General features: G+C 46.1%; 1 protein-coding gene across 1 annotated transcript in view; it reads right to left on the bottom strand.

The window, feature by feature from the left end:
- The window catches only part of OAZ2 (ornithine decarboxylase antizyme 2), a 71,623-nt gene that overhangs the window by 26,160 nt on the left and 32,335 nt on the right, over positions 1-13,128 (bottom strand). Inside the window, 1 exon segment of the mRNA XM_059372251.1 lies at positions 7,861-7,934. Within this exon segment, the coding sequence (XP_059228234.1) occupies positions 7,861-7,934 (74 nt within the window).

Here is a 13,128-nt window from a genome sequence, read left to right on the forward strand (position 1 = left end):
TATATATATATATATATATAAACAAACATATATATAACATATATATAAACAAACATGTATATAAACATATATATAAACAAATATATATAAATATAAGATTTATATATATATAAGATATATATATCATATATACATATATAGTTGTAATTGTTTTGGGGGGGTTTTGTACATGATTTTTAAAATATCTCTATGAGATTATAGATGTGAACTCAATTTACTGTGACAACCATTTCACAACGTACGGAAGCCCCTTTTTACACTGTACACATTAAGCTAGTACAGTGCTGTGCTCGCTTCAGCAGCACATATACTAAGCTAGTACAGTGCTGTAGGTCAGTTACATCACAGTAAACCCAGAAAACTGAACAAACAAACAGAAATCATGAACCCTCTTACACTGCTGGTGGAAATGCAAGCTGGTACCAACCACTCTGGAAAACAGTATGGAGATTCCTCATGACGTTAAAAATAGAGCTACACTATGACTCAGCAATTATACTACGAGGTATTTACTCCAAAGATACAGACGTAGTGAAAAGAAGGGCCACGTGCACCCCAATGTTCACAGCAGCAAGCTCCACAATAGCCAAACTGTGGAAGGAGTGGAGATGCCCTTCAATGGACGAATGGATAAAGAAGACATGGTCCATATATACAATGGAGTATTACTCAGCCATCAGAAAGGATGACTACGTACCTACCATTTGCATTGACATGGATGGGACTGGAGGAGATTATGCTGAGTGAAATAAGTCTAGCGGAGAAAGTTATCATATGGTTTCACTCATACGTGGAGCATAAGGAATAGCGCAGAGGACCACAGGGGAAGGGAGGGAAAACGGAATGAGAAGAAATCAGAGAAGGAACAAACCATGAGAGACTTTGGACTCTGGGAAACAAACGGAGGGTTGCAGAAGGAAGGGGGAGCGGGAAGGGGTAACGGGGTGATGGGTATCAAGGAGAGCACGTGTGATAATGAGCACTGGGTGTTATACGCAACTAATGAATCCCTGAATGCTACAACAAAAACTTAGGATGTACCATCTGTTGGCTATTAGAACACAATAATAGTAATAAAAAAGAAATCATGTTGAGCCCAAACACAAGTACCTATTGTGTGCCAGAAATGCGCTTACTCCTGCTGAGAGAAAAATAAACTAGCTATTTATTCCCCAAAAGATAGATTAATAGATAGATAAAATCAGAATACAGATCATGTTGTTCCTGTACTTTAAACCCTCCAGTGGCTTCCTAACTCACTTGTAATAACATCTAAATTCCTCACCTCTCCTCCATACAAGACTCTATGGACCTCAGCCTTCAATCCCCTCCAGCTGCTTCCCACACCCTTCTCCTTCCTAGAGCAACTCTGTCTCCTTTTCAGTCTCAAACATGACGAGCTCAGAGCACTTATTCCCACTCTGCCTTTGGCCCAGACCACGTTTTCACCAGATCTTCACAAGGCTGGTTTCCCCTCCTGGAGATCTGACCTGAAATGCCACCTCCTCAGCGAGCCCTGAGCATTCCCTTCACAGCAACCGTCACACCTGCCATCATTAGTCCGCTGTTTCCTCACAGTGTCTTGTGCCCTTTTATTTAGACCGGACGCTCTTTCAGGGTGAGAAGCAAAGAGCTCGGGCTGTAGTAGGCACTTGATGGTTATTTTGCTACTGTGATAAAATTCGGTGAGTATTTTGTGAAGAGGGAAAGCTTGCAGCTGAGTTGGAGAGACGGGACTCAACATTTACGAAACAACTGGAAGCAAACGCAGCTGGCATAATTAGTGCAGAAGTGGGTTGCTCAGCCTCTGAGTGCAGGAGTTGAGAAGAATTAGCATCAGCTCTTTTGCTAAGAACAAAAGACAATTCAAATACCACTTTTTCAAGGTGAAAATAGAGCCTGAGGTATTAAAAAAGAAGACAAAAATAAGGGTTTTAAAAGGCTCAAGCAAGAAGATTAGGACACCAAGTGGATGACACTTTTTCTTCTGTCCCCCCCGCCCCGCACGGCACCCCCCCCACAGGGTTATGCCAACACAGCCTTTGGAAACTAGAAAGTTACAGAAAGACATTGCCTAAGAGTCAGAAAACCTGAGAGTCCCAGTTCTCCCCCTTTTACTGGTTGTTGATCTTGGGCAAGGCACTTGAGCTCTGTGCCTGAGCTTCTCAGCTATATTCTGAGTTTGGGAGTGGGCTTGTGAGCACTCTTTCCAGCTGTCAAGACTTTAGGCTTCCAAGCAGCCCCCTCGCATATGGCCAAGCTACACAGGGACAGAATCACTGAAGGGGGGAACAAATGTCAAGGGAAAGAGACTAGGATTGAAGACTTCTCTCACCCATGTCCTGGCACCACCTGGGGTGTGGCAGGACAAAGCGTCTGAGGATGGGCCTCTTGTCACTTATCCAGTGAGCTCCCTTCATAGACTCCAGCTTCCAACCCACTCCCTACTCCCTGAATCCTGATCTGAGGAAGAGAGGGGAGACTGGCTTGGCTATTAGAGGTGGCAAAAATTTGTGAGGAACCCTGCCCCTTGGCTCCCAGGGCAGGAAATGCCTGGCGGAAGGCGAGGCCATTAGAAAGCACCAGAACCAAGAATGAGCAAGAGGCAGAACTGCCTGGGGCATGGGGTTCCGGATCCAAACAGAATAGGATTTTAGACCAACAGGAAAAACAAAAGTAGTGGTTCCCACCACCTTCCCAGCCGCAAGAAACTGGAAATGACTAGCGATTCCTTTCTGATACTCTCAGAATGCCCCCCCCCACAGCCCCGCCAGGCCTGTGAGCACATGCATCCCCCTCCTGCCCCATTGAGATGGCTCTTTCTGGAAGACAGACTGAGAGCTCCAGGGGCACTTGTTCCAGCACTCTCTCCATTCTCAGGACTTGCTTTCACCTCTGGAGTTCAACTTCAGGAAAAATAACCCATCCTTCCCGCCCAATCCCACTGGCCAAAATCTCCATCAAAGCCGAGCTTCTGACCCTCATACTAGGAATCATACTTCAGAGGAAGTAGGGACATCACTGGCTACCCCACAATGGGGAAGGAGCAAGTCCAGGAAAGGGGCGAAAGGTCCTGTTAGCCATCTGAAGTTTCCTAGGGATGGTGAGAAGGTCGAGAGGAAGATCTGAGGAAGGCAACCTTAGGTGACACTTAGGGAGAGGGAGGGGAGTGCAGTGGGAGTAGAGCAGCCAGAGCTTGGAGCCCAGGGCCCTTGGCCCAGTGCCCTGTCTCTGATCTGCTGCATTGTTCAGCTATTTCCTTCCGTGGAAGTAGTAAGCCGGGTGGAGGGAACCAGGATCGCAGGGCTGGGAGTAAATGGAGCAGGGTGGAGCTTCCATGGGGGGAGGGGACCTCAAGTCTGTTCCCACGACCAGCTGCCCTTCCGGCAGCCGGCAGCCGAGGGACTGTGTGGGAAAAGGTCTTGGGAGTGCTGGGGACAGAGAGAGAGAGAGAGTGTGTTTCCTCACAGTGTGCGCGCGCGCACACACACAGGAACGGTCTTTTTCATTTATGTCTGACTGCCTTGCTTGGATTTAGTCACAGGACAAAACCCTTTGAGAAACAGTCACCAGTCTATATTCCCACTGGGCTTTGCCCTGTGGGAGGCACAAAACCCGCCCCAACGCCTGAGAGGAGGACACTGGAGGCTTTAGGACCAACCCCCTGGAGGAGTCTTAACTTCTAGTGAATCTACCTTGGCTCACTTCCCTGGATTTATGAGGATGCTTCTGGAATCTTCTGCAGAGCTCCCAACCTCCTGGCAGAGCTCTATTACCAGCTAGCTGTTGGACAGCAGGTGGGAACCAGACATTAGCAGTTAAGTCAACCATTCCCACAGCATCTCTCTAAGAAGCCTAGAGTCCCTCAGAACCGCAGATCTTAGAGCCGGGCAGCATGCCAAGAGATAAGAGATTACATGATGGTCCAGTACTCTGCCTTTAGGCAAGAAGCCTTAAAACAAAGATCACAAACTAGCAGGCACAGGTCAAATGCATCCTGCAAACACATGCCTTGTTTGGCCAGCACAGCACTTTAGAAATTTTTGAACCAATACTGAGAGATTTCACACAAAAAAGTCCCAATTTCTACAGTCTCTTGAAGAAGATATGGCTAGCACTGATGCCATATTTCCTCCAGACAGCACTGAGTGGGTTGAGTAAGGACAGTTCCTGTCGAAAGAGCTTGGGCTGTTGTCCATTTTGCCATAGTCCCTACCGTCCCCCATTGCCCTGAACATTGAAGCTCATCACACTTGTGTGATCATTCCATTGTTTTCCGGGCCCTTGTCTCTATGAAAAGTGAGGACGTAAAAGAAACCATGAGGGTGGGCGCCTGGGTGGCTCAGTGGGTTAAGCCTCTGCCTTCGGCTCAGGTCATGATCTCAGTGTCCTGGGATCCAGTCCCGCATCGGGCTCTCTGCTCAGCAGGGAGCCTGCATTCCCCCCCCCCACCTGCCTCTCTGCCTACTTGTGATCTCTGTCAAATAAATAAATAAAATATTAAAAAAAAAAAAAAAGAATCCATGAGGGCAAATAAAGGTGAGACCTGGTGTCCTCTCACCACCTCTTCCATATCATTCCCTCCACTTCCCAGTGACATGATACTTAATGCCATCCTCTGACAATACTGTCACTGGCTTTGTGCCAAAACTAACCCCACTCCTTCCCTCACTCCCAAATCACAATTCTCCTTTTCCCGGTGAGCAAACTCCAGTCATCAGCCGTAAAAAAGTCATATACTGAAGCGATCACAGCCTATCCCCCAGCCCCTGACTGCTTCATCATGTGATAAAGTTAAAATTCCTTCCCTTGCGTGTCCTCTCATGAAGCAACCTGTGCATGTGAATGAATGGAAACCAGTGGAAGGAGGGAACACCAAACTGAAAGCCAAAGTCATCGCTGGGGAGGCGGGGAGGGGACCAGAAATGGAGGTGATGGTCCCAAGCCTATCCCTAAAGATTGACTATTTTACAAGGAGATTACAATCACATGTAACTTACATAATTAAAATTAAGAGGCAGAGATGCCTTAGTCTGGTAACTGTTAGCCTCACCCCAACTTGTGTTTCATACTTCTCTCCATGAACTATGCATTCTCTTGAAATTAAAAAAAATTTTTTTTCAACTAGGTTTAAATACAGTTGACCCTTGAACAATGTGGGGGTTAGGGGTGTCAAGTCCTGCAGTCAAAAACCCATGTAGAACTTCTTGCTTCCCCAAACTTAACTACTAATAGCCTACTGTTGATTGGGCACTGAACCAATTAACATAGTCTAGTAACACATATTTCATATATTATACGTATTATATACTATATTCTTACAGTAAAGTAAGCGAGAGAAAAGAACATGTTACTAAAAAACCATTAGGAAGAGAAAATACATTTACAGTACTGTATTGTATTTATATAAAAAAAAAAAATCCAGGAATGCCTGGCTGGCTCAGCATCCAACTCTTGATCTTAGGGTTGTGAGTTTGAGCCCCATGTTGGGTGCAGAGACCACTTTAAGATCTTGGGGCACCTGGGTGGCTCAGTCAGTTAAGCATCTACCTTCAGCTCAGGTCATGATCTCGGGGTTCTGGGTCTGCTTCTCCCTCTCCCCTTCCCTCTGCTCATACTCTCTCTTAAATAAGTATTTTTTTAAAATAAGATTAGGGGGGTGCCTGGGTGGCTCAGTCGGTTAAAGCCTCTGCCTTTGGCTCAGGTCATGATCCCAGGGTCTTGGGATCGAGCCCCACATCGGGTTCTCTGTTCAGCAGGGAGCCTGCTTCCTCCTCCCTCTCTCTCTGCCTGCCTCTCTGCCTACTTGTGATCTCTATCTGTCAAATAAAATAAATAAAATCTTAAAAAAATTTTTTTAAAAATAAAATAAAATAAAAATAAGATTGGGGCGCTTGGGTGGCTCAATGGGTTAGAGCCCCGTATCAGGCTCTCTGCTTGGCGGGGAGCCTGCTTCCCCTTCTCTCTCTGCCTGCCTCTCTGCCATGCTTGTGACCTCTGTCTGTCAAATAAATAAATAAAATCTTTTTTAAAAAAAGGTTAAATTAAAATAAAATCTTAAAAAAAAATCCATGTATAAGTGGACCCCCCACAATTCAAACCCGTGTTGTTTAAGGGTCAACCGCAGTTGCAGAGGATATGATTTCTGGCATAATAGACATACTGACATTTATATATATATTTTTAAAGATTTTATTTATTTGACAGAGAAAGACACAGCAAGAGAGGGAACACAAGTGGGGAGACTGAGAGAGGGAGAAGCAGGCTTCCCACTGAGCAAGGAGCCCAATGTGGGGCTCAATCCTGGGACTCCAGGATCATGTCCTGAGCCGAAGGCAGACACTTAATTGAGCCACCCAGGTGTCCCCATACTGACATTTAAAAATTAAACTGGAGGGGCGCCTGGGTGGCTTAGTGGGCTAAAACCTCTGCCTTCTGCTCAGGTCATGATCCCAGGGTCCTGGAATCGAGCCCCACATCAGGCTCTCTGCTCTGCAGGGAGCCTGCTTCCTCCTCTCTCTCTCTCTGCCTACTTGTGATTCTCTGTCTGTCAAATAAGTAAATAAAATCTTTAAAAAAATAAAAATATAAAAATTAAACTGGAATCACAGTGATTTGATACTCATCATCAACCATTTGCAAAATACATAAGTAAACTCTTCTTTAATAGAGGAAAATTTACATCACTGCGTTTTCTCCTTGAATGCATTTTCTTTCTACTTCTCCTACATAATGCTATCCTAATGGAGTATATAGTTTATGCTTGAAAATCTTTTATTGATCATCAAACAATACTTCTCTACCATAAATATATATATAATACATATGTATATTTATATATACATAATTAAAATTATATTCTATTTTTTTGTGGCCATAAGGCTGCAGAGTTTAAATTTTTCTTTTTTTTTTTTTTTTTGGTTTTGTTTTAAAGATTATTTATTTATTTATTTATTTGACAGACAGAGATCACAAGTAGGCAGAGAGGCAGGCAGAGAGAGAGAGAGGAGGAAGCAGGCTCCCTGCTGAGCAGAGAGCCCGATGTGGGGCTCGATCCCAGGACCCCAGGACCATGACCTGAGCCAAAGGCAGAGGCTTAACCCACTGAGCCACCCAGGAGCCCCTTAAATTTTTCTTCTGGACTGACTTATCATTATAGTTATAATTCATTTGCTGTTTATCAAAATGACATAAATATATTCAAACGTTGATAGAGCATTATTAAATATAAGGAGTAAAAAATATTTTTTAAGTAAGCTCTACCCCCAGCGTGGGGCTCGAACTCACAACCAAGCCCAGGAGATCAAGAGTTGCATGCTTTACCAACTGAGCCAGCCAGGTGCCCCAGGGAGTAAAATTTTATAAGAAATACAACTCATATTGAAATACTTATATACATGCTGGAATGTGACAGCGATCAACATCAATTTTATCCCTACATCCTATTTTTGTAAATGATAATACTGAGAAATCTCATTCACATAAATAAGTACCTGGGATGGAAGAAGTTCAAGCAGAGTTACTCAATACCACCTAATCATCCAACCAGTAACAACTGAATTTGCTTCACCTCCCTCAATGGTTGAAAGCAAAATATTGGGAAATCTTTGATTTGCGAAATGACTTATTGCCCAGACATCCTGAGTCATTCGCTTTCTCAATATGGAAATCACTATTTTAAATTGTTTCCGTGGAGCCCCAGAGACTTTTATACACCAAGGCAACACACCAAAATAAGAGTTCGGATGGGGAAGACAGGAGTCCTATATATAACAGCATAGGTTAAATTAGGTGATAGTAACAAGCAACCTCAAAATCTCAATTGCTTTTAACCCACAAAGATTCTTCCCCCCAACTCACGATATGCGTCCGTTGCAGGTCAGCTGGGAGTTCTGGTCCATGCCACCGTCACTCAGGGATCCCGATGCCACCGTCTGAAATGTCATCAGTCAGTCACCAGGGCAGAGAGAAGGTAAGAGGGAGAATCACACGGGCTCCAAAATGCGTTCACCCAGAAGACCCATATTGGCCAAAGCAAGTCACATGACCACACCTGACTTTTTTTTTTTTTTAGAAGATTTACTTCTTTATTTTTAGAGAGAGAGAAAGAGAGAGAGAGAGGGCATAGAGCAGGAGGGGCAGAGGGAAAGGGAGAGCAAACTCAAACAGAAACCCCGCTCGATCCTAGGACCCTGAGATCATAACCTGAGCTGAAACCAAGAGTCAGAGGCCCAACTGACCACACCACCCAGGTGCCCCAAAATCTGACTTCTAAAAGGTGGGAAAGTACCTGGAGGAGAACAGGGACTATGGGTGAGCAGCACTGATGGATAATACACTTTTCTTTCCTAAAATGCCAGGCAAGAAATTGTGGAAATGAAGAGAAGTGAGGCAAGGCATTCAGAAGTGCAGACTAGTCTTCCTCGAAGATGGCGGTCTGGAAATTGATTCCCTTCAACACAACCCTGCCACTGACCCTTACAGAAGCCTCTGTGTACCTCTGGGATACACATACTCAAGTGTGGAGACCACTACGGCTTTGGCGAAGCCTTCCATTTAGATCCAGGGCCCTCTCCAAGTTCCTGCTGGCATCATTGCCTGTACTAGCTGTCTGGAAGCTGTGGAGTTAGTTACATTTTTATACACGTGTTTCTTGTTTTCCTAACAAGCTATAGTTTCTTTAAGGATGGAAACCATATTTTACGTTTTTTCTCTTCCCCCACCATCTAGCAAGGACAGTTAGAAGTTATGAGGTCTACCTGACGGCTGAATTGGTCATCTTTCTCCATGTGCTTCCACCTCCTCCTTTCTGCAGTCATAACAGCAAAGCTTGCCCCCAGGATCACGCTTTAAGATGTCTTAAGTCAAAGCTCCTTCCATCCCACTCCCTTTCACTTAACAGGGACCAGCGGCTTGCCACTACCCTTCTGAAAAGCTGTGTGTAATGATGAGCCATTGAAGGCTCTCGAAAGTTCTGTGGGAAATGGGTTTAGGCGGATCCACCTGACATCAGGGAATGCTGGGTGGTTACAGGACCTGCAAGGCGGGCGGTGGGTCAGGGACAGGGAGTCCAGGTAGAAATTTGCACTCCAGAAGTGATGCAGGGAAATGGCGAGCCACACTGAACCCTCAGGGACCGACCCAGATGCCTTCCTGAACTCCAAAAACCTGGAGTCAGGGCTGAAATCGGCAACAATGGCAAAGGATAATTACAAACCTCACGATTCCGCTCGTCAAAATCAAATGTTCTCTGCACCCGACCCTGCCCCCTAGTGGCCTCTCGAGGCATTGCCGATACAGCTTCCCATCACCAGGAAGCCGAGTTCTCACCGGGGAGATCTGGGATTGACGTAGGTGATGATGAGAGGATGGCCAAAATTGCTTCTGTAGAAAAGGAAATGAACAAAGGAGGCAGAGGAGGGGCCATACACATGGGTTGAGTGCAACTGAGCACTTGGGGGGAATTTTTGTCCCCGGGCTTAGTGCACAAAGTGAAAACTAGAAAAAATCTTTGAGTTGCAAACCAACAACACACGGGCATGGTTTAGTACATGCAACAGTTTTTAATTTGGGGGTTAGTTGCCAACAACCGAAGTCATGAATCCAATTTGCCCATTAAAATCTGAATGTCCGATTTCTCTTGAAAGATCAAAACATCAAGCCATGCGAGGCCACAATCCTGCTGAGCTGCCACTGGCTGGGGCCCAGAAGCACTGTCCCTTTCAGCAGGCCTGAGCTTTCCTGCCCCCAAGACACCTCCCTCGGTGCCACCTCCCTCGGTGCCACCCCCTTACCCTGCAGGCTGGGAGTCTGCAACTCCTGACTAAGGTGGATATTTCATGATGGAGAGCAGGATCAAAAAATACCAGGATGGGGCCAACCAGTCATCCAGTTTGTGACTTGCTACCAGAATATCCCCACTAAGCAGCATCTAGCTTATGTCTGAAGACCTTTGGGGACAAGAAAATCATTGCCTATGAAGGCAGCCCATTGCACCGTCCCACAGTTCCAACTGCTTTTACAGAGCGGAAACGGTCTGTTGAAGTAGCATTCTCTTGAGGACACATGTCCAAAGAGACATGCAGATATTGCCTGCAATATCATCTCAGAGGTGAAGTAGCCACTTAGCAGACATGTGTTAGGCACCAGGGGTGCCCTAGACTATACTGGTGAGTGATGATGGCATGACCTCTGCCCTAAAGAAACTTCCAGCATGGGCAGAGACCAGTTAGGCTTACACAGATGATATCAACACCTGGCAGTGCTGATACAGAGACATTTGGGAATAGTGCTCTGAAAAGAAGCTGTCCAAATCTGAGCCATTCCCAGACATGAGAAATTAAACACGTAAACTCTGAAAATATCAGTGAAAGCTTGGTGCCATTCCTGACACATTACTATGGACATCTAGGAGTTTAATCCATCAACCAGAAGGGCTTACAGGTAACTGACTTGATCTTTTGTGAAACAGTGAGTCAGCACACCTGTGTTATGTCATTTTACATAACTGAGTGAATTGGGGCACATCTCTTTGCCTCTTAGAGTCAATGCTTCTCCGTCTGTGAACGCAAGCAAGGGACTGGATTAAATTTCTCAGGACCTAATATTTACTTTCATATCCCCAATTCCAGCACAGCAACTGGCTACCTACAATACAAACTATGTACAAATCCAGTAGGTGCTCCCTAAATGTATTTTTTTTTAAGATTTTATTTATTTATTTGACAGAGAGAAATCACAAGTAGGTAGAGAGGCAGGCAGAGAGAGAGAGGAGGAAGCAGGCTCCCTGCCGAGCAGAGAGCCCCATGCGGGACTCGATCCCAGGACCCTGAGATCATGACCTGAGCCGAAGGCAGCGGCTTAACCACTGAGCCACCCAGGTGCCCCCAGCTAAATGTATTTTTTTAATTTAAAACTTTTAAAGATTTTATTTATTTATTAGAGAGAGACAGTGAGAGAGGGAACACAAGCAGGGGGAGTAGGAGAGGCAGATGCTTAATGACTGAGCCACCCAGGGGCCCCTTATTTATTTAAGTAAACTCTATTCCCAACATGATCAAGAGTCCCTAGGTCTGTGTGCTGAGCCAGCCAGGTGGCCCAATGTTAACAATGTTCCCTAAATATTTGTGATTGCCCACCGACTCTAACTTTGAGGGCATTAGCCAGAACAGAGGCAACCTAGAACAAATGGACCCGGAAGTAGCCCCAGGCAGAGTTCCTCCTGGGATACCAAAAGATATCTAGGCGAGGCTTATGGACACTTTTGACCACAAGAGGGCGCCAGAGCCTCACTCCACCCACCTGGCCCCTGAGAAGAGGGAGGCCTCATCAGAGGTCACCGGCGTATCAGGCTGTGTTGGGTGAGCAAAAACGTCGCCTCAGGAACCACTGGGCCCAGACAAGACTCCTGAGATGTAAACACAAGTGGTCATAGGACAAGGAGGCAATGGAGGATGTGGAGGAGGGAGGACAAGAAAAGAGCCAAAGACCGAGAAAGGGATTCGTTGGGGTCCCAGAACATGCCGGGAGATATATCAGGAGATGAGACCTAGGGTGAGGTCACACTGAGACCCCAAGTTACCTCAATTTCAGAGGGGAAAACTTCTCTCTTTGAGTATCTCAGCGCCTGCACAGTGGTCAGCAAATGTCTTGACTTGAATGCACAGTAAAGAAAGGGCCAGAAGCCAGACTGAGATGGGTCCTGAATGCCGGAGTTTGACAATCAGCCTGTAGGCTCTAGAGAATCAGGAAAGAAAATCCTTTGAAACTGTGAAAATGGTATTGGGCATCTGTGGCTGTGGACAGGAGAGATTTTTTTTTTTAAGATGTCATTTATTTATTTGACAGAGAGATAGATCACAAGCAGGAGGAGCAGCAGGCAGAGGAAGAGGGGGCAGTAGGCTCCCCACTGAGCAAGGAGCAGAATGTGGGGCTCGATCCCAGGACCTGGGATCATGACCTGAGCCAAAGGCAGAAGCTTAACCGACTGAACCATCCAGGCACCCCGAAAGATTTAAATATATATGTCCATAGGGGCACCTGGCTGGCTTAATCAGAAAAGCATGTGACTCTTGATCCCGGCGTCATGAGTTCAAGCCCTGTGTTTGGTGTAGAAACTACTTAAAAAAATAATGGGGCGCCTCGGTGGCTCACTCAGTAAAATGTCGGCCTTAAGCTCAGGTCATGATCCCAGGGATGGAGCCCAAGTTGGGTTCCTTGCTCAGTGGGGAGTCTGCTTCTCCCTCTCCCTTTGCCCCTCCCCCTGCTTGTGCTCTCTCTCTCTGTCAAATACATAAACAAAATCTTTAAAAAATAAATAAAAACCTTAAAAAATAAATATACACATCCACGAATAGCACATGTAAAAAAAAATTGGGGGGAATTGATTTTGGGGGAAAATCCTCTTGATGGTTTCTCTCTCTCCATCTCTTTCCTGAAACCGAAGCCTCTTTCCAACAGGCACACTCCATCAGTTCCAGAATGAGAACCTGGGCCTTGAAAGAAAAACTGGTACAGCTGAGAAGCCTCTAGTAGGACAGGTTGCCTTTACCAGGGGCTGACCGTCTATGGTGTCCTGCTCCGGAAGCGGAGGAGTCACCCTGGGGTGGGAAATGGGGGCATCTCCCTCCACGCCCACATCTTAAACCACCCATGTAGCTGTTCTGAGAAGCTAAGAACGGAACCACAAAACATGGCTCCAAAGCAGGGTCTGGACTCAGGGGAGCGGAGGTGGAGAACAGGAGGGTGGCATGGGCAGGGGGAGCCATCTGGAACCACTGACTTCCTTCTTTCTTTATTTGGGGGCAGGGGAGGGCAGAGGGAGAGGGAGAGAGGGATTTAAGCAAGTTCCAGCCCAGCATGGAGGCTGACATGGGCTTGATCTCACAACCCTGAGATCACGACCCAAGAGGAATTCAAGAGTTAGATACTTAACCAACTGAGCCACCCAGGTGCCCTGGAACCGCCCATTTCTAAATCTTGCCCTCCTGGTTTCTATGCACTTAAGTTGATCCATGGCCCAGATCTACAGCTGCATCCCCAGAATAGGAACTTTATCCTCCACCTGAGCACCAGACACAGGCTACACAGGGAATAAACGTCCAACAAGAGTCAGTGGCAAGGAAGGAT

The sequence above is a fragment of the Mustela nigripes genome, chromosome 13, assembly GCF_022355385.1.
Source record: "Mustela nigripes isolate SB6536 chromosome 13, MUSNIG.SB6536, whole genome shotgun sequence".
Lineage (NCBI taxonomy): Eukaryota > Metazoa > Chordata > Mammalia > Carnivora > Mustelidae > Mustela > Mustela nigripes.